This window comes from Sebastes umbrosus, chromosome 1, assembly GCF_015220745.1.
Source record: "Sebastes umbrosus isolate fSebUmb1 chromosome 1, fSebUmb1.pri, whole genome shotgun sequence".
Lineage (NCBI taxonomy): Eukaryota > Metazoa > Chordata > Actinopteri > Perciformes > Sebastidae > Sebastes > Sebastes umbrosus.
In genome coordinates, this window is record NC_051269.1 from 34,623,437 (window position 1) to 34,643,455 (window position 20,019).

Sequence of the window (20,019 nt, forward strand, 5' to 3'; positions counted from 1 at the left end):
CATGTCAGTGAACCAAGAATACCTGACTTCAAAGAAGGTGAAGATCCAGAGAGCTTCTTTGTTCGGTTTGAGCAGATGGCCAGAACATGGGGGTGGCAGCCAGTGGAGTGGGCAGCCAGAGTGGTCACCTTATTGACAGGAAAAGCTCTTGATGCTTATGCTGGAATGGACGAAGAACAAGCGGAATCATACGAGGCCATTAAAGCTGCAGTGTTAATCAAGTTCAATGTGACAGAGGAGACTTACAGACAGCGTTTCCGGAGCACTATTGTGCCAGTGGGAGAAACAGTCCGTGAAACCTACAACCGGATAAAGGGACTTTATAAGCGATGGATGCGACCAAACAGCCGCACTAAGGAACAGATTGGTGAGTCCATTGTTTTGGAGCAATACCTCCGTGTGCTCCAACCAGACATTCGCACCTGGGTAAAGGAGAACGATCCCCAGACAGGAGAGGAAGCAGCGGACCTGGCAGAACGCTACACAGCTGCTCACTGGGACCCTTCAAGAAAAAAAATGACTGTTGGGAAGCCAAGGTTTGGGGAGACCAAACCTTACGGTTTGCCTGTTGTGGACAATAAGGACATTGGGGTTGGTAAGAAACCTGTACATTCAAACTTGAAACCTAACTTCACATGTTTTTACTGTCAGCAACCTGGCCACAAAGCTTCATTTTGTCCTTTTAAAAAGATCAAAAACAGTTGAGTTGTGTTCTGTACCTCGTCCTGATAATGATGACCATGATGATGTTAATGAGAATGAAATGATTCCACATAGACATGTAGTAGATGTCACAGTTAACGGTCATGTGGCAAAGGCTCTGGCTGACATTGATAGTTCGCAAACTTTGGTAAAGTCCAGCCTACTCCACAACTCACTGACTAACTTTGAACGAAATGTAAATATCACATGTGTTCATGGATGTAGGAAAGATTACCCAACTGCAGAAGTGATCATTGAGGTTGAAGGGCAAGCCTTTATGTTAACTGTTGGTGTGCTAGATCACCTAGCATATGATGTAATCCTTGGAGAAGATTTGCCTGTGCTAGACAATTTGGTCCAGCAAAACTCTGTAGCATACTCTTGTGCTGTAGTGACTCGCTCTGTCACCAAGGGGTTAGAACCCCTACCTGATGCAGATGATGGTTTGTTTAAAGGGGGAAATAAGGTTAAGAAAACAAAACGTCAGCGTCGTCAGGAGAAAAACAGAAATCTTGATAAAGCTAAATGTCCTGACCCTGCTCTCCCTTTAACTCCTCCCATTGAACCACAATGGCAAATCCCTGACAATTTCAGAGAGATTCAGGAGAATGACTCCTCTCTGAAACCTCTCTTTGCAAAAGTTTGTGAAATAGATGGGGTCCAAAAAGCTGGCACAGGGGGGCTGAAAGGTGTAATTGGGGATCCCTTTGTCATAAAAGACAACCTTTTGTATTTGGCAGACATTGAGAAACCTAGACTTGTTATTCCAAAAGAGTATCGTGAAGTAATCCTGCATTTGGGTCATACTATTCCATGGGATGGCCATTTAGGGCAGGCCAAAACCTATAACCGCATTGCTGAGCGCTTCTATTGGCCAGGGTTATACAAAGAGGTACTGGAGTATTGCAAGACATGTCATGATTGCCAGGTGGTGGCCCCCACCAAAATTTCAGACCGAGGCCAATTTCAACCATTACCTATTATGAGTGTGCCTTATGAGAGAATAGCCATGGATATCATTGGTCCCCTGCCAAAGAGTAGCAAAGGACACAAATTTGCCCTGGTGATATGTGACTATGCAACCAGATATCCAGATGTTTATCCACTGCGCTCCATTCAGGTCAAACATATAGTTCGATGTTTAGTGGAGTTATTCTCTAGAGTTGGCATCCCTAAAGAGATCTTAACAGATCAAGGTTCAAACTTTATGTCACATCTAATGAAGTCACTGTATTCTCAACTTGGTGTGAAAGGGATAAGAACCACTCCTTACCACCCTGAAACCGATGGTCTTGTCGAGCGATTTAATGGTACCCTGAAACAAATGTTGAGAAAATTTGCTGATGATACTGGCAAAGACTGGGATAAATGGTTGCCTTTCCTTTTGTCTGACTTCATTGTCAGCTGTCAGTGTGCTGACTTGACTATGACTTGCCCTAAAACTGCATGTGATTATCATAAAGTGGGCATGTCTGTAAAGGGGAGACTCGTGGGTACCCATAGAACCCATTTTTATTCACATATCTTGAGGTCAGAGGTCAAGGGACCCCTTTGAAAATGGCCATGCCAGTTTTTCCTCTACAAAATTTAGTGCAAGGTTGGAGCGTTATTTCGCCTCCTTTGCAACAAGCTAATACATGATGCAGTTATCTTTACTCTAGCTTTAAAACTGTGCCCACTACAACCTAAAGTTGCATTAATGCGTTAAAGAAATTAGTGGCGTTAAAACAAATTTGTGTTAACACGTTATTATCGCGTTAACTTTGACAGCCTTAGTTTTTAGTATGCATGCAGACTTTTGTTTGCATAAGTGATTTTGTCCCTTTTCCAATGTGAACAAACTACACACATAATTTTTTTGCTTGTTTGTTTCTTTCCTGTGTATGCAGGTCTAACTGAACTCTAAATGAGAAATTCCCTGGTTACTTTATTTCTAGTCAGAAAGCCTGAAAAGTTAATGATAAACAACCTGAAATCAGGGTCCAAGCAGCATGTACAGTAGCACTTTAAGGTCTGTATGCCAGTAAAGACAGAATGGACACCTTGCTACAACAGCTGGTAGGCTTTGACTGAATTCTACTGAATTTGTGTATCATTGTTATATACATAGGCCTATATATATAAATACTCACACAAATGTTTAAGTCGTAAGAAAATATGTTTGTGTCAAAATCTTTTTTAAATTTATTTTTTTAATTTTTCTGTATAGACTTAACGTTATGCTTTGGCTCTGACAAACATTTATTAACGAGGGAAATGGAAGAAAAACATGTTGTTTTAGGCAAGCAGGTTGTTTTTGAGTTTTTCTGAGCTCAGTGACTCATCCAAGTCACAGTTTTTAGCTGAGTCATTGCACTTTGTCAGTTTCTGAATTATTCTTCCGTCATTCAATACAAAAAGTAGAAGGGCACTCAACACATTTAGAGTATGATGTTGATTTTAGCAAGATAAAGAAATGAGGTGAGAAAAATCCTAATCTGGGAACAGAGTTTTATCCAAAAAGAGTGACGGTTTTAGTTTCAGTAAGTGTAAAAAAAAAGGCCATTTTGACTTTAAACTTTACATTGATATAGGTTATATGACAATTACCTAGTATAATAAAATAATCAACCAGGAAACCGATTGTTTCTAAATATCCAACGACGGTTCATCAGTCGTTCTGATGATCAGAATATTAGTTACACACTGAGTGGTATTTCAGAGGATTCATTTAGTGTAAATGCTATGCCTTTAAGATTGCATTTCTTCATTTAAAACCATAACAGACTTCCTTTCTGAGATATTGTATTAAAGGTGTTGACAGTATTATACCTAAAGATATCCTGAATTATTAGGATAAGAGCATATTTAGAAAGCTACTTATCAATTTAGTGTGTAATTTTACACAAATATATTTGCCTCATAAAAAAAACACATTTTCCAGAGGATGTTGAATATATATTGTAATTTGTTCCACCATTTCTGATCCCTATACTTCATCACCATTTATATAGATTAGATTCCAGTAAAAGAACACCATTTAATTTAACTGATGCAGCATCACACCTCAGGAAATGTTTCCAGTGTCCTTTCTATAGCAGGAAGGATTGATAACCCTCAAATTCATGGACTTTTCCCCGTCATTTAAATACAGGATTGAGACATCTCAGAGGCAAATATTGTACTTTTTACTCTATTGCATTGTCTGGCAGCTTTAGTTACTGGTTACTTCTCAGATTACAATTTTTCATCCCCTTCCTTGTCTAGTTACAGTTTTTCTCAATTGTTTACACACAAATACTGGTACTTGACACACAATGACCACAACATGTAACTCATGCACCAACCCCCTGAACCAATTCTGCTAAACTACAAGCACAATTCCTGCTTTACACTCAAATTGCAGATCTAAAACACACTTTTTTCAAAACACTACACACAATTCTCTGCATTTGGCACAATTTTCATGAAGAAAATCTCGTTTTCACAAGGAACACACTGTCATTCAAAATTCTAAAGTCAATTGCCCTACTATGCACACTGACTCATCACATGGGCAAACACCTGTCACACAGTGTTACAATTAGCAATCAGAGCTTTAGCATAAAAGGGCAAACATTGCTTGTGATGTGGATGAGGTGCTGTGGACAGACCGAAACAGAAGAGAGGATGCAGCATAGTTTTTTTTTTCGTTTTTTTTTTTTTACTGTAACTGTATACAGTAAATTCTTCTGTTGTTTTGTATGTAGACCACTGTATGTGCAACTTTGTGTTGGTTGGGATGTACACTGTGTACATTGTTTTTGTGGGGAAAATAAAATATATTTGTTACCGTGTATTTGTGTGTTCTGAGTATAAAAACAATATTGTAAAATATTTTACAACACACTTATGCATGTACTGTCTGTAGTAAGTGTAACACTGAACAAAAAAAAGGCCTAAGTCATTATGATGAATGGAGAAGAAGTGTTTTCCATTCATCATAGTGTTTTACATTGAGCACATCAGTGTTCAACTGGTTCTTATAAATGTCTATTCATATGATGGTTTGTGTGTGTCATTTGAAAACAAAATACCATTTTGAGAAGAAATAACATTGTTTTGAATGTAAAGTTTCATTTTGCAGGAGAATTGAGGGGTTTTGCCCATTGTGTGTGTGTTTTTTGATTTGTGTGTAGAGTTCTGAGAGTATGAGGCATGCTTTCAGAAAATGTGTGTAAACAATCGAGAAAAACTGTAAAACAAAAACAAAAAAAATTGAATTCATCTGATAAACTGAAGGATTAATTTTATGTGGGTGTAATTGTATTTAAAAACTAAACTAAAGACAGTGACGCTATAAACATATGATGATCTTATAGAATACGATGCATTGCTGTAGATTAAACTAGCCAGCAACAGTATATAAAGGAGTTAAAATGAGCACAACCTAAAACAACTCTAGCACTAAAAATGCAGCATACACATTAACGCAAAAAGTAGAACACTGACAGGGAACATTTTATTGCACATTGACTACTTTTACTTTTCATACTTTAAATGGTAAATGGACTTGCACTTATATAGTGCTTTTCTAGTTTTCCGACCACTTAAAGGGACTATTTGTAACTTTCAGAAATGCTTCTTAACAGCGACACCTGTGGCCGTGAAATCAACGAAAGTCAGCGTCGGGCTCGCGCTTGCTCGCTCTCATTATACCTGAACGAGCATCACTCAAAACAGTGAGGCGACACACGTCAGCTAAAAGCACCATATCACTCTATATTTCAGCTGCTTGGCAGTAATGTTAGCTGACCAGACGAAGGTCTCTCCATGAACATGATTTAGATCTGATCCTAGTGTTGGCTTTTCCTGCCTAAGTGCAGGCTGAAGCAGCGGGGCTCTGCAGCGTGTCTCCCTGCTCTCTCCTCCCGCAGAGGAGACACCGGCACCCGGTCGGTAACGAGAGGGTAACGTTACTAGCTAAGGAGCTCCGTCACTTCACAAGACACGGGAAACCTCTGTTGGTCTGGAGGAGCTGCAGCATTTTTTTTCTGCACAAACGTCCACTGTGCATTCACTAGATATTCTCAGAGCTAAACTAACTCTTCTGCAGTGAGGAGTGAGCGCGCGTTCACGTCTAGAGGTGGAGCGAGCTGAGAACGCGCGCGCTCTCTGAGCGAATGCAGGCAGGCAGAGTTGGAGAGGCAGCGGCCACACGCGAACGCGCATATGTGAGCGCGCATGTGTGACGACCCGCTACATTTATGCGCGTACAAAGTTACAAATAGTCCCTTTAAAGCGCTTTACACTACATGTCAGCATTCACACATTCACACACACTTCATACACTTCATACACCATCAAGATCTAATCTAAATACTCATTCACACACCGATGGTTTAAGAAGCTCAAGGACACTTCGACATGTGGACTGGAGGAGCCGGGGATTGAATCGCTGACCTTCTGTAGTTGAGTATTTTCACAGTGTAGTATTAGTACTTTTACTGAAGGCCTAAGTAAAGGGTGTGAATACTTCTTCCACCAGACTTTTGCATAACTTAAAAAGAGTCTAATATCTTGAAGTATAACACAAAAAGAAGACAATACAGTTATATGAATCAAGGAGGTTAAAATGACTTCTATTAGACCAATGTGTGTCTTCTAATCACTGCTGATTCATTCTGTTTCGTAGACCCGTGGTAATGCTCTGTTCCTCATCATTATTTTGGGAATTGGAGGAAGCTTTCAAAATGGCTATCACACTAGTGGACTGAGTTCTCCCTCACCGGTGAGATACATCACTTGCAGCATTTTCTGTTCATCATTTGATGTGTTGCTCTACCCCCCTCTATCACTGTCTTCAAACTCCAGTTACTGGTGGACGCTGAGAGTGTGTGTTTGAATGTGGAAAGTAAAAGAAAGCATACTTTTTTTCAATTTCTCATTGAGTTCAAGCTAAAAAAAATGTCTTTCCCTGCAGTACATTCGGCGCTTCATCAACAGCAGCTGGTACGATAGATATGAAGAGCCTCCACCTCCACAGACGGTCACGATGATCTGGTCCCTTATTGTTTCAATGTATGCTGTTGGGGGACTCTTTGGTGCTGTCAGTGTCAGATTTATCTCCGACATGATGGGAAGGTGAGTGAAAGAGACGTATTAATGCAGCATTCAATCCTGCTGTAGCCTAAAAGAACTTGACGTGATGTGCTCCTTTATCAGAAAAAAGACGATGATGTGCAACAGCGTTATTGCCGTAGTTGCAGCAGGGGTCATGCTGACAAGTAAATCTGCCAATTCATATGAAATGATAATCGTGGCAAGGATCCTGTATGGCTACTCGGCAGGTAAGCCACCAGGACATATTCTACACATCATGTTTTTTACCAGGACTGATTAACATCCTCTGACCTCATGACCTGCAGGTTTGGGAGCCAACATCCATTCATTGTACCTGGGAGAGATTTCACCCAGAAAGATCAGAGGGACTGTGACTCAGTCCGTAGCGACATTCGGGTCACTTGGTAAACTGTTTGGACAGTTTTTTGGACTGAGGTATGTACTTATTGTCAAAACGTATGAGAAGATAACAGATCAGACTATTAGTTATGGATTCCCAACCTTTTTTTTTTAAAGAATTAGGCAGTTGATATCTCAGCATTTCATTCATTTATGTGAAGAAAACTAAATGAAATTGTTATCTAGTTTGGATAATTCTTTAAGATATAAACAGAATAAGGGCACGATGAAGACCTGAACACAAGCATTAGAAAAGCACAAAATTAAAACAACCAAAGAGCTAATAGAACAATGTCCATAAAAATATAAAAATACAGATAGAGAATTGTGTTAAAAGTTAACAGGAAAAGTCATCTCTGATGCAATACACAGGAATTAATCTGCTCAAAATGCCTCCAAATCGCTCGTTTTACACAAACTTCCTGTGGTTATTGCGTTCACTATTTGGGTTAGTTGTACAGTTTATCAGTTGTTCTGTACTGTTGTTGTTATGCATTGAATATAATGTGAAATATCCATAAAATATGTCACTTAGTCAGGGGTCGTCAGTTTACTCAATGACAGAAAAGGGGCCCCTTAAGGAAAAAGGTTGGTAACCACTGTTTTAGGACAAGAGAGCTCAATGTACACTGAATGTACAAAACATTTGTGACACCTTATGATGAGAGATTTAGATAAAGAGAGGCGAGTTAGAGAAGAATTTTCCAGCTTTGAGAATTGTGCAAAAAATGCAAACACAATATTGGGAAGTGTAAATAAAGATGCTATTGTCTAAACTAAACTGGAACACAACACATCCTTTTGTTTTTTCAGTGAGATCCTTGGTCGTGAGGAGCTGTGGAACATCGTCCTCTGTGTTCCTGCCTTTTTCTCAGTGGTTCAGCTTATAGTGTTGCCTTTTCTCCCCGAGGCTCCCAGATACATATTCATTGAGAAAGGTGATGAGAAGGCTTGCAAAAAAGGTTGGTATATTTCCCCATATTCATGCAGTACCAGACCAAAACAGCCTTTTAAAGTTTGAATATTAAACACAAAAGAATGCCCTTCTTGAAATTCACCAAGAAATATTTGAGGATGAGCTACAATTGTCAACAAAAACACTTTAAATTCTTAGGAGATTGGTGTTGTTTGAAGTAAAGACATCTAGGGGACAATGGAATTTATATTAAAGGTGCTAAATGTGAGATTGGGAGCATTTCTATTGCCTCTGCACGGCTCTCAACATGGCAGCGGCTAAGCTGGTAGCCCGTAGATAATGGTGCCAACAGTGAAAACAAAGGCAAACAGTGCTGACAGAGATAACAGTGTTTACCTGAGGGGGAACCGGAGGGTGGGTACCACGCTTTCGCGATGGCAACGTTGGTCGGGACGGCGATTTCAGCTGTAACCGCCGAATGGGAGCCGTGCAGAGCAGCGGCCGTAAGCTAGCCAGTGGGGCACGCTCACATGCACTAACATGCACTAAAAGCATGTGCGGCCGGCCCGGCTATGTCAACAAAGCACAGAAAAGCTCTGATTACAACACACACAGAGTGAGAGCGACTTCATTCTCTGCTCAGGGAGACATTACTCCTTTATATCTTTACATAGCAAATAGTTGGTTGATGCTACAGTATGTTAATGCTCTGAATATCGTATAGAGCACCTTTAAGTTTTAAAATGTTATATTGTGGTATATGTAATGTATGTATGTTGGTTTTGGTTTACCAACACATTTTGGATCATAGAGCCTTTGTCAGACTGTTTTCTTCTGAAAGATATTCCTATTTTATATCACACCCATTTAAACACATAATATATGTATTTTATATGTCTTGAATGTGAGCAAAGGAGCACATTTTTTGTGTGTGATCTTTCTTACCCCAGCTCTCCAGAGTCTGTGGGGCCAAGGTGACTACAAACAGGAGATGGACGAGATGTTGGCTGAGCAGGTGGCCATTGAGGCAGCCCCACAAAAGAGCCCTCTGCAGGTGCTGAGGGACAGGACTGTCCGATGGCAGCTTCTCACCATGGCCGTCATCTACTCCTGTAACCAGATATCGGGCATGTCTGCGGTGAGGATGGAGCCCGTTTGTTAATAACACATTTCATGCATCCTAACAATTAAGAAGCTAACAAATATTTCTCTCCTTCATAGATCAGTACCTTCTCTTTTGATATCTTCCTGAAGGCAGGTATACCGAGAGATAAGATCCGCTATGTTACTCTTGGTCTTGGAGTATGTGAAATCATCAGCTGCATCTCCTGTGTGAGTAACTCCCTACTTGAGCTCTTTAGGACATCTTTTGGTCATCTATTGGTGTGGTTGCAGATTGCAACCAACTGAATAACCCATTGCTCAAACCTCCCTTTCCAAGACTGCGGTAACGTGAGCCGCCGAGTGCAAAACCGTGGTAACGCCGTACGTCTCGCTCAGAGGCCATCCTTACCTTAATAACACTACTTTAGGAGCAACGGAAGTCAGAAGGCGGCTGGCGGTACCACGGTTTAACACTCTGCATCTCACGTTACCGCAGTTTCACAAGCATGTCGGGGAACTACGGTGAACATCAGGTTAGTGTAAAAACATGAAATGCTCTCTCTAGAGCCAGTGTTTGGTTTGTCCTTTCTGGGCTACTGTAGAAACATGAGCAACATGGTGGACTCCAGGAAGAGGACCCACTCCCTATGTAGATATGAAGTGCTCATTCTAAGCTAACAAAAACACAACTTAGGTGATTATATTATTAATATAATATTAATATTATACAGTATTCCATTTCTGGGAGCATGGTGTAGCAGAGCAAATTATCTAAAGGCACAGCAATGATTTGGGGGACAGTTGGGTTAACTAACAATTATACAAACCCACAAAATATTGTTGTTCAATTATTGACATATTTCTATTATTTTTTTTTACCTTTCTCTCTCCCAGGGGCTGCTGATTGAGCACACTGGGAGGAAGCCGTTGATCTGGGGGGGTTATTGTATCATGTCTGCCAGCTTGGTGTTCACCACTGTCACGTTCACCCTGAAGGTAAACCTGTTGATACTGACACAGATGTAGCCATGTGAATATGGAGGACGGAACCTGCCAAAATAAAAACCTAAATAAATAAATGACTCGATAAATAAATAAATAAATAAATATGCCATTAAATTAACCAAAAATAATATAAAAAATAAATGTAGGCCTAAACTAATTGATCAAATGTGACATAATTTAATATTCTGATTTAATTTGCTTCTTTATTTATCTTTATATTACCTCCCCCATCTACTCTTCTTTGATTTCTCCTTTTATTTATTTATTTATTTTTATTAACTTTTAAATGTATGTATTTATTTTTGCATTTTATTTATTCATTATTAAATTGTATGTATTTATTCATGTATTTATGTACATTTATGTATAAACAAATAAATACATCCATACAATTTAATAATGAATAAATATATGTAAAAATAAATTTGAAATAAATAAAAAATAAATGCAAAAATAATTACGTAACCTTTTAAAATTAATATAAATAAATATCTTATATATATATATATAATATCATATTTATTTTTTTATCGAGGCATTTACTTAGGTTATAGGATACTCAATGTAGTTTAAAGGGTCATTTCACCCAAATGACAACATTTTCTTACCCTTAGTAGTATCGAGGCATGCAGATTTGCAGGTTTTCAGATATCTGACTCTGAGATTTCTGCCTCTACTCAGGTAGAATGGAAGTGAATGGAAATGTGTTTGTGGTATTCACACAGCATTGGAAAAAAATCATTAATTAATTCAACTACAAAATATCTTCCCAGCATCAATGTCCTGATTCTAAATAATAGAAGTGGGGCAGTTAAGACTTTACTGTGTGTTCATTGGAACTACTTTCTACTTTTCTAAGAAATAGTCCCTATAAATACTAATTAAATTCCAGTTCACTTCTGTTTTATTGAGGTGGAGGCAGAAATGTCAGAAACGGATACCTGAAAATGTTTAACTATCTGCATAGCTTTACCCCACAAAGGGATGGTAATGATTTTTCTTTCATTCCATTGAAGTAAAAGTGAAAATATACTGAAACAGAGGCAAAACTGACCTTTTCACATACGCAAAATGTGTTTTATAAAGAAAACTATGTGCTTTAGCTTTTATTGCTGCAGTGTACAAAGGCAGCAATTAAATAATTGCTCTAGATTGCTCTGACTGTATTAATATTCACATATACAAAATTGTCTTCATGCAGGATTCCAGCTACTGGGTTCCATACATCACCATTGGTTTGATCATCGTCTTCATCATCTGCTTTTGCATTGGACCTGGTTTGTGTCTTACAGCAGTTTAGTTCACATAGAAAAGATGTTTGCATGCACAGATAAATTACCTTAATCACCTGTGTCGTCTCTTTGGATCACCCAGCGGGGGCCACGAGTACTCTGACCAATGAGCTCTTCACCCAGTCCGACCGAACGGCAGCGTATGTCCTCACGGGGTTCCAACGCTGGTTCTTAACCACTGTGATGGGCCTATCCTTTCCATTCATTATTGTGAGCACAACAAACATGAAAATAAGCAACACAATAGTTTGACACTTTAGTTGTACATCAACACTTTTCATTGATTATAATTTAGATAAATGACATCTTTTAGTGTGTAGTAGGTATTTAAATATCATTACAAACTGTGTCAAATCAAACAGAAAGACAAAAAAAAACATCTCAGCACTTTGGATCATGACATTGAAACATGAAGCTCTCTCTGATGCTTCACACTGTGTTTGATTTGTCCCAGAACGCCCTGGAGTCGTACTGCTTTGTGGTGTTCGCCTGTATGTGCCTGCTGGGTTCTCTTTACACCTTCTTCCTCCTGCCTGAGACTAAAGGGAAGACCCTGCTGGAGATCGCCGAGGAGTTTAAAGCCATCACCGTCTGTGGGAAATCCTTCATAGAGAAAAAGAGATTGGAGACCAAGTTATAAGGCAGTCCAGATACAGTAGACTGACTGACTGACAGAGGGATGATGAAGGACTCTGTGTGACCAAAATGACAATATTTATGCTTTGTGAAGTATTTAAATCAATTACAAAAGCATCAGTCAACAAACACTGTATATTATAAAGGCCGTAAAATGGAAGTGCGCTGCAGTTAAATTACTGAGACGAACATGTAAACTATAATGAGCTATAATGTTTTATTCCTTGTCATTGTCCATAAACAGGTGCCACTTCTGATGCCACTGTTATTGTTATTGCTGTCATTCTTAGTTCAGGTCAGAACTCATACTATCTACAACATGTGAGGGTGTAAGGCAAGAGGATAACTTAAGTCAGAAGGATGAGAAAATATGTGATGTTTCAGGAAAAATGACTTGAAGGTACAGTGTGTAGGATTTGGCGGGATCTAGTGGTGTGGTTGCAGAATGCAACCAACTGAGTACCGCTAATGTGAGCCGTGATAATACCGTTCGCCTCACTCAGAGGCCATCCTTACCGTGATAACACTATTTTAGGAGCAAAAGAAGTCAGATTGCGCCTGGCTGTACCACGGTTTTACACTCGGCGGCTCACGTTACTGCAGTTTCACAAGCGTGTCGGAGAACTACGGTGGCCTTCAGGTACCGAAAAAAACGTGAAAGGCTCTCTGTAGAGCCAGTGTTTGGTTTGTCCATTATGGGTTACTGTAGAAATGGCAGAGCAACATGGTGGACTCCGTGAAGAGGATATGTAGATAAGCTAAAGAAAACACAACGATTCTCAGTTTCAGGTGATTATTCACTGATGGAAAAATAGTTATTATAGAATATTATATTCCATTTCTGCTAATAGATCCCCCGAAATGCTACACACTGGACCTTTAATATTCTTTTTGGATTTGAATATTTGAAAAACTTCATTTTGTCTACATGCCAGTTCTCAAAGACTATTGAAACAAGTTTCTGGAGCCATCTCGTAGATATCTATTCTTGATTCGTTGCCAATTCATACTCCTCCATATGATCTAATTCACAGAAGGAACAAAGGTGAACAGGCTCAGTACAGATGAAAAAGCGAACTGTTTTGATAATTTCTTTTTTTTTCTCAAGCTGAGTTCAAGCTAATTTTACCCGGTTGGCTCTAGATCACTGCAACTGTGCTGTTGTGTAGTCTGGTACCCACACCTGATAGAACTGCACCTGCAACTGCAATATGTTTGTCAGCAAGAGGTCAGTAGTTTCCTCCCTTCAGCTCTCCAGCAATTAATCATCCACTGTTCCCTTTTGTCCCTTTTGGGTTCTGCTGTCTGTACTTTGACCACTGCAGGGAATGAAATTAATGGAAACTGTCTCACAATGTTGTGAAACATCATTCTTTTCTCCTACGTGATGTTGGCGACCTTGGTGTTAATCACTATCACGCTCACACTGAAGTTCAACTGGTTTCTTTTACTCTTATACCATATACGTAAAGTTAGACTATGCAAGTTTTGCTGAACAATGGTTACTGTGGCTACAGATGATAGTTATAGGATCATGCAAAACTACTATTACGGTTAAGCATTTCGATAAAATGCTAAAAGTAACAGTAGCACAAGTGGAGAACAGTCAGTCAGCAAACTCACTTAGCAATGTCTGGTGTAGTCATATTTACCTAAAGTTTGCTAAATATTAGCCACCATAAGCTAGTGGTCATACCAGACCACGCTAGGCAGTAGCAGCAAAACATTTGAGCATATTAAAGTGAGCAACGGAAGGCTAGATTTTATTGCTTATGAATCAAACTTTTAATTTGTAAGAGGAAGAGTGTTATTTCCTCTCAAGAGTTATAGTCTTGCATTACAGTAGAGAGTGCCTGTGTATACTGTATATTGTGGTACTTCCTAACTTTTAAATGGACTAATCTGACTCACGTTTAAAGGAACAGTGTGTAACATTTAGGGGGATCTATTAGCAGAAATGTTTTCTTTAGTGTGTAATCACCTGAAAATACGAATCGTTGTTTTTGTTACCTTAGAATTAGTCGCTTATATCTACATACAGGTCCTCTTCATGGAGCCGGCCACCAGGTTTCCACAGTAGCCCAGAATGGACAAACCAAAGTCTGTTAACTTTTCCTGCTTGGGTCGGAGTCGATAACGTTACTCGCTCCCGTCGCCGCCGCTCTCTTTCTGTTGCTTCATCACTCACTTCCCATGTACACACACACTTAACACACTGGTTCTGCTCCAAATGACCTACGCTATACTCTTACGGTATGTGTCCACAGCCTCCATCCTTTCCACGCTTCCCATTCATTGTCTTTGTAAGCTGCCGTGCAATGCGCTCTGGTAGCATGGCGGTGCGATTCAAGAAAACGGACCATCACGTCGCCCGCTCCTCATTTGCATAAAGTTGAGGTCTGAGCTACTTTATGCAGATCAGGGTCGTCCGGCACAACTCGCCACCTCTGAAAACTCCCGAGAAACTTTGAAACTAAGCGTTGTCGATCCAAAATGAAGACAGATTCGGCAGCTGCATGGCTTACTGTATTTCTCACATAAAATGTTTTCAGAAACACATTTTGGTGAACTACTTTCGTGGAATAAGAGAAGAAAGTTTTCAAACGAGCCGCCATGTTTGTTCCGGACAAACCAAACACTGGCTCTAGATAGGGCCATTTGCGTTTTCACATATTTAAGTCGGCCACCTAAGTTCTCCTACACGCTTGGCACACGGGTCAAATTTCAGTTGGTTGCAATCTGCAACCTCACCCCTAGATGCCACCAGATCCTACACACTGTACCTTTAAATATTTATTGTTTTCCTCTTTTAAGGACATCAGGTATCGTGTTCCATGTAAAGTCTTGCTTGCTTATACAGTATGCATTATGCTAATGTACCGCATTGTGTCAGCGTTTTCTACACTCTTACAACAAGAACGCCAGAAGCAGAATTAATTGCCTACCGGACAGTTTCTTCCTCGGGACATTTTTCTCCACTATCCTTGAGCCTTCCTCTCATGTAGTCGTTGGTCTGTCCTCCATCATTAGTGTGAATTCTGCAGACCACAGTATAAAGTCTTGGCCTGTGAGTCCTCCTCACTCCCAGTTGGCTCTTTGAGTAGCTCACTGGCTATAATTAGACATATACCATATATATTTGAGTCTTTAAAGGTATCCTCTTCCTTATCACAAGCCAGCAGCTGCTATAGCAGCCACAGGGGCTTCATTAGCTGCCAAACACATTCTCTGTCCACAGTTCAGCACTTTGGGGATGGGAGCTGTGATTGGCAGTGTCTTGGCTTGGCTGATCATCCTGTACTGATGTCCTGCTGTGCCTTGTTAACACTGTAGGAGGATTAACTGAAGAATTAATTGGAGAAACCTTCGTGAGCGGTTTACTCTGGCTAGTTCCTGTGTCCAATTGGTGTTTTTATTGGATGCAAAATGCAAAAATAATGGCACAGATGATAAGCAGAAATAAATGGATTTTTGACAATCTATAACAATCACATGGATCTGTATTTAATATTCTCGAGAAACACACTGAATAAGAATTCAACAAAGTATAGTGCTAAGTTAACCAACTTATATAATAACACTACTTTATGGGCAACAGAAGTCAGACGGCGGCTGGCGGTACCACGGTTTTGCACTCTGCGGCTCACATTACTGGGCTACTGTAGAAACATGGTGAAGCAACAATCATATGCTCCCTGTGTAGATATGAAGGGCTCATTCCAAGCAAACAAACATACCAAATATAGTTGTGAATATTATATTCCATTTCTGCTAATAGATCCCCTGAAATGTTACACACTGTTCCTTTAACATGTGTGTCTGGGTCTATGTGGCTTTCGTCTACAGCTGCAATGGCTCCGTTACATCAACAGATGGCGATGTTAATCTTCTGCTGAGATGCACCACACTGCTCAAGCCTTCACATGCCTATGCACTCTAACAATAACTGTATCCCATAGCAACCTGGGCAAATTAATTTAAAATGTCACAGGTGCTTTTATCTCATTTTATTCTTGTATAAGGGTGGTGAAAGAAGCTGATAGAAAGTCTAAGTAACATTTACTGTTAGTATCTATAATTTATATTTTAACATTTGGCACATTTTTAACTAAACGTTATACCCTATTGTTACCAAATATTGTTATTATATCTTTTTATCACATTAATACAGAATCTGTGCAGTTTTTTTAATGCATTTTTTTCTTTTTTATTATTATTGAAGCAACATGATTAAACTCTGTCATTTCCTCTTTCAACCATTATTATGCTTTAGCCACATATGATTCAGCAGAGTTCAGTAACTCTGAGTACATGTCAAATGAAAAACTATTAAGGTTTATTGACCAGTGTTCTCACCTCTAACTTAGAATATGTTAGTACTCAAGACATTTGCAAAAGACACTCAATACTCCCTCTAAACATTGATCTGTATATCATTTAAAATGTTGCATCTAATGGAAAAACTCTGCTCTGGTTCATACTTTCAAAGCATCATTCTTAAAGTACCTAATGGTATTTTTAGGCCTTTCATATCTTTCTCTGAGACCCTAAAATAAAGTAAAATCCTCCTCCACTGGTGAACCCGTGCATAGCAAAGAAAAGGTGAAATGAGAGATATTATTTATCCGTCTCTCCGCCTGGCAACACTGAGCTCACTAGCAGCGCTGCAAATCAGAGAAGAGTGAACAGAGTTGGAAGTATTACAGATTAAATGAGTCACCGTTTCATAAGTCTCGAGTTTGTTCATCGGTCTATTTGAATGATTTTCTTGTGGACATGCTGATTTCTCCAGTGAATAAAGGCCTACACGTGCTGCTCTGTGTAACGCCATGTGAATATGATTATTTAATGAAACAATGCCAGTTAGTGCGCAGGATGCATAACAAATCCACCTGATTAAATTGTCCATTGTGTCTGAGGATTATCTACTTGGCCTAAGTGGAAGAGGATGAGTAGCAGATGTCAGGGGAATTTGCAGGTCACTAGTTTTCAATTTGTGTCTCTGCCAATGAAAACTTTCTTAAAGTTATGTAAAAAGCATTTCATATTTGTTGATTTGACTCCTACTTTCTATAGACATGGCTAGAATCATGGCACTTTTGTGCGGGAAGCCTGCATAAATGGCCATTTTGTTAAATCACTTGACAAAATTTGAGATGTGTGCAACCATTCAGAGGTCTGCCACCAGACTACAGATAAGGAGAGTCATTTAAAAAGGGAAATACCTTGTTGCGAGCCTCTGTGGACAGACTTCCCCTCCATGGTGTCACCCTGCAGGAGTCCGGAGGGCGGAGTCAGGTCATCAGGTACAATTTGGCTCACCTGGTCTGACTGCTGGTGGCTGGTATTTACATGTAGATACATTTCAAATGTTTCAAATTCCATGTCTGAAGGGGGCTTTTCTCTCTGGCCTCCACTGTTTGTTTTTTGTTCACTATACTCTATTGTTTTAGTTTGGTTTAATTAAGGTACTCTCTTTTCTCTTTTATTAGTTACAAATAAACGCCATGTATGCCCTCCCTTTCTCGTTCTTCAAATAGCTGTATTGTGACAAATACCCACCCACAATCTGTTAAAAGGTGACTCCCTACTCTGGCAAAATGGGTGCTGGCATGAATAAGACTAATGACAGCCCTAATTACAGCTACAACTGCAAATATTACAAGACAAAAAAAGCCCATTTGCCTTTATATAAATCACAGTGTAATGATAAGTTGTAGGTCTTGGAAAGTCTTGTGAAAATGCGTCGCTGTAAAGTCAACATCAGAGACGCTCTCTGCCTCATTTACAGCTGGAGGACTAATCGGTCCATCCATCATCTCCCCAAAGCAGACGGGCAGAGACAGAGAGAGGTGGGGGGAGAGAAAGAGGATGAAGAAAAGGCAGGAATAGACATTTACTAAGTGATATGTACGAGGGGAACAAATGTGAACGGTGTCCTGCATTAAATGTTGCTATCCGTGGTGATTTCATACAGGTGGCACACAGATGGGACTCCTCCTGGGACCAGAGCTTGTTAATGAGTCACAGAGAGGAGGGGTGGTGGGAGGGCTGATATCATGAACCAGACGGAGCCCTCTGGCAGCGCAACATCGAGGTACCCAGCATGCCATTCTCCATTATGGCGAGGTGCCCCTCGGGCCATTGGAGCTGCGGATTAACCCGAACCTGGCAACATTTCGCCGCGCCACGTGTCAGACTGAGCAAACACTGGAAATGCATTGTTATTATTTTCTCTCAGTGTGGCTGAAAGACAACAATCAGGCCTAATGAGGGCTCCCATAGAGACTTATTAGAAGCTCTAATTAATGATGCAGAGTGTGTTTCACCATTCCTATTTACAGTATTTAATTGCTTTTAAAAAAAGTTGAAGTCAAGTCTCTCGAAACGGGGATTAGTCTAAGAGGTGAAGCTGAGTGGGATACGAAGTGTTGACCGGTCACAGTTGAGGCCAAGTGAGGGCAAAGGTCAAGCTTAAGTGGGTGAGAATGCATTTCCAGATTAGCGGGTTTAGTCAAGGTCTACAAGTCTAATACTGTGCTTCACTACTTAACGATCATTCACTATCCTTTTTCTGCACACAATTGAGAGCTGAGTGGATGTAAACAGCAGGGAAGTTGTTGGAGATAATTACATTTCGGGGTGGAGAGGAGAGGAGAGGAGAGGAGAGGAGAGGAGAGGAGAGAAGTGGAGGTGAGGAGAGGAAAGGAAAGGAAAGGAAAGGAGCGAGGAGAAGAGAAAAAAAGAGGAGAGGAGAAGAGAGGAGAGGAGAGGAGAGGAGAGGAGAGGAAAGGAAAGGAAAGGAAAGGAGCAAGGAGAAAAGAAAAGAAGAGGAAAGGAGAGGAGAGGAGGGAAGTGGAGGTGAGGAGAGGAAAGGAAAGGAGCGAGGAGAAGAGAAGAGAAGAGGAGAGGAGAGGAGAGGAGAGGAGAGGAGAGGAGAGGAGAGAAGTGTAGGTGAGGAGAGGAAAGGAAAGGAGCGAGGAGAAGAGAAGAGAAGAGGAGAGGAGAGGAGAGGAGAGGACAGGAGAGGAGATGAGAGGAAAGTAAAGGAGCAAGGAGAAAAGAAAAGAAGAGGAAAGGAAAGGAGAGGAGGGAAGTGGAGGTGAGGAGAGGAAAGGAAAGGAGCGAGGAGAAGAGAAGAGAAGAGGAGAGGAGAGGAGAGGAGAGGAGAGGAGAGGAGAGAAGTGTAGGTGAGGAGAGGAAAGGAAAGGAGCGAGGAGAAGAGGAGAGGAGAGGAGAGGAGAGGAGAGGAGAGGAGAGGAGAGAAGTGTAGGTGAGGAGAGGAAAGGAAAGGAGTGAGGAGATGAGTAAAGAAGAGGAGAGGAGAGGAGAGGAGAGGAGAGGAGAGAAGTGTAGGTGAGGAAAGGAAAGGAAAGGAGTGAGGAGATGAGAAAAGAAGAGGAGAGGAGAGGAGAGCAGAGGAGAGGAGTGGAGAGGAGAGGAGAGAAGTGTAGGTGTGGAGAGGAAAGGAAAGGAGTGAGGAGATGAGAAAAGAGGAGGACAGGAGAGGAGAGCAGAGGAGTGAAGAGGAAAGGAGACGAGAGGACAGGAGAGGAAAGGAGTAGCAGATGGACAGCGGGGTTTACTGTCACACAATATTAACACATCCACCTGAGCCTAACAGACAGACATCAGATATCTATCAGACATATCTGGATATAGAGTCAGAATATGGGGATTTCTCACCCTATAGGGAAGAGAGAGAAAAACACTGATATTGAATTAGGAAAAGTGATTTGTGTCCCGGTCTGGCTCGAGTATCTAACTGTCAGATTTACTGTGATATCTGTGGACATTGTTCTGGTGCATTCTTGCCACGGTAATTGAACACACATGATGAGGCTGAAGGAGGGGAGACTGCTGGGAAGGCCTCAGTCAGTCCTG

At 40.5% G+C, this 20,019-nt stretch overlaps 1 protein-coding gene and 1 long non-coding RNA gene across 6 annotated transcripts; one reads left to right on the forward strand and one right to left on the reverse strand.

Annotated features, from left to right (window-relative positions):
* Positions 1 to 2,672: 2,672 nt before the first annotated feature.
* Positions 2,673 to 12,745, forward strand: slc2a9l1 (solute carrier family 2 member 9, like 1). Of its 2 annotated transcripts, XM_037796608.1 has the most exons (12): positions 2,673 to 2,760; positions 6,356 to 6,451; positions 6,644 to 6,804; positions 6,886 to 7,010; positions 7,089 to 7,218; positions 7,996 to 8,144; positions 9,049 to 9,236; positions 9,320 to 9,430; positions 10,097 to 10,198; positions 11,409 to 11,484; positions 11,582 to 11,709; positions 11,954 to 12,745. In XM_037796608.1, the coding sequence occupies exons 1-12, from the start codon at positions 2,737 to 2,739 to the stop codon at positions 12,137 to 12,139; spliced, it is 1,476 nt and encodes a 491-aa protein (XP_037652536.1). In that variant the 5' UTR covers positions 2,673 to 2,736; the 3' UTR covers positions 12,140 to 12,745. The 2 variants fall into 2 exon arrangements, with proteins under 2 accessions (XP_037652536.1, XP_037652628.1); XM_037796700.1 differs by lacking the exons at positions 2,673 to 2,760; positions 6,356 to 6,451 and having other exon boundaries at positions 6,680 to 6,808.
* On the reverse strand, positions 8,168 to 17,648 carry LOC119504559. 4 transcript variants are annotated; one of them, XR_005203548.1, is made up of 7 exons: positions 17,361 to 17,648; positions 15,081 to 15,247; positions 11,972 to 12,102; positions 11,547 to 11,693; positions 10,082 to 10,213; positions 9,044 to 9,231; positions 8,168 to 8,668 (listed from the first exon to the last, which is right to left on the reverse strand). It is a non-coding gene; the product is annotated as an uncharacterized LOC119504559 (long non-coding RNA). The 4 variants fall into 4 exon arrangements; XR_005203547.1 differs by having other exon boundaries at positions 8,169 to 8,668; positions 9,044 to 9,208; positions 11,888 to 12,102; XR_005203543.1 differs by having other exon boundaries at positions 8,170 to 8,668; positions 9,044 to 9,208; positions 15,081 to 15,173.
* Between the last annotated feature and the right edge of the window lie 2,371 nt (positions 17,649 to 20,019).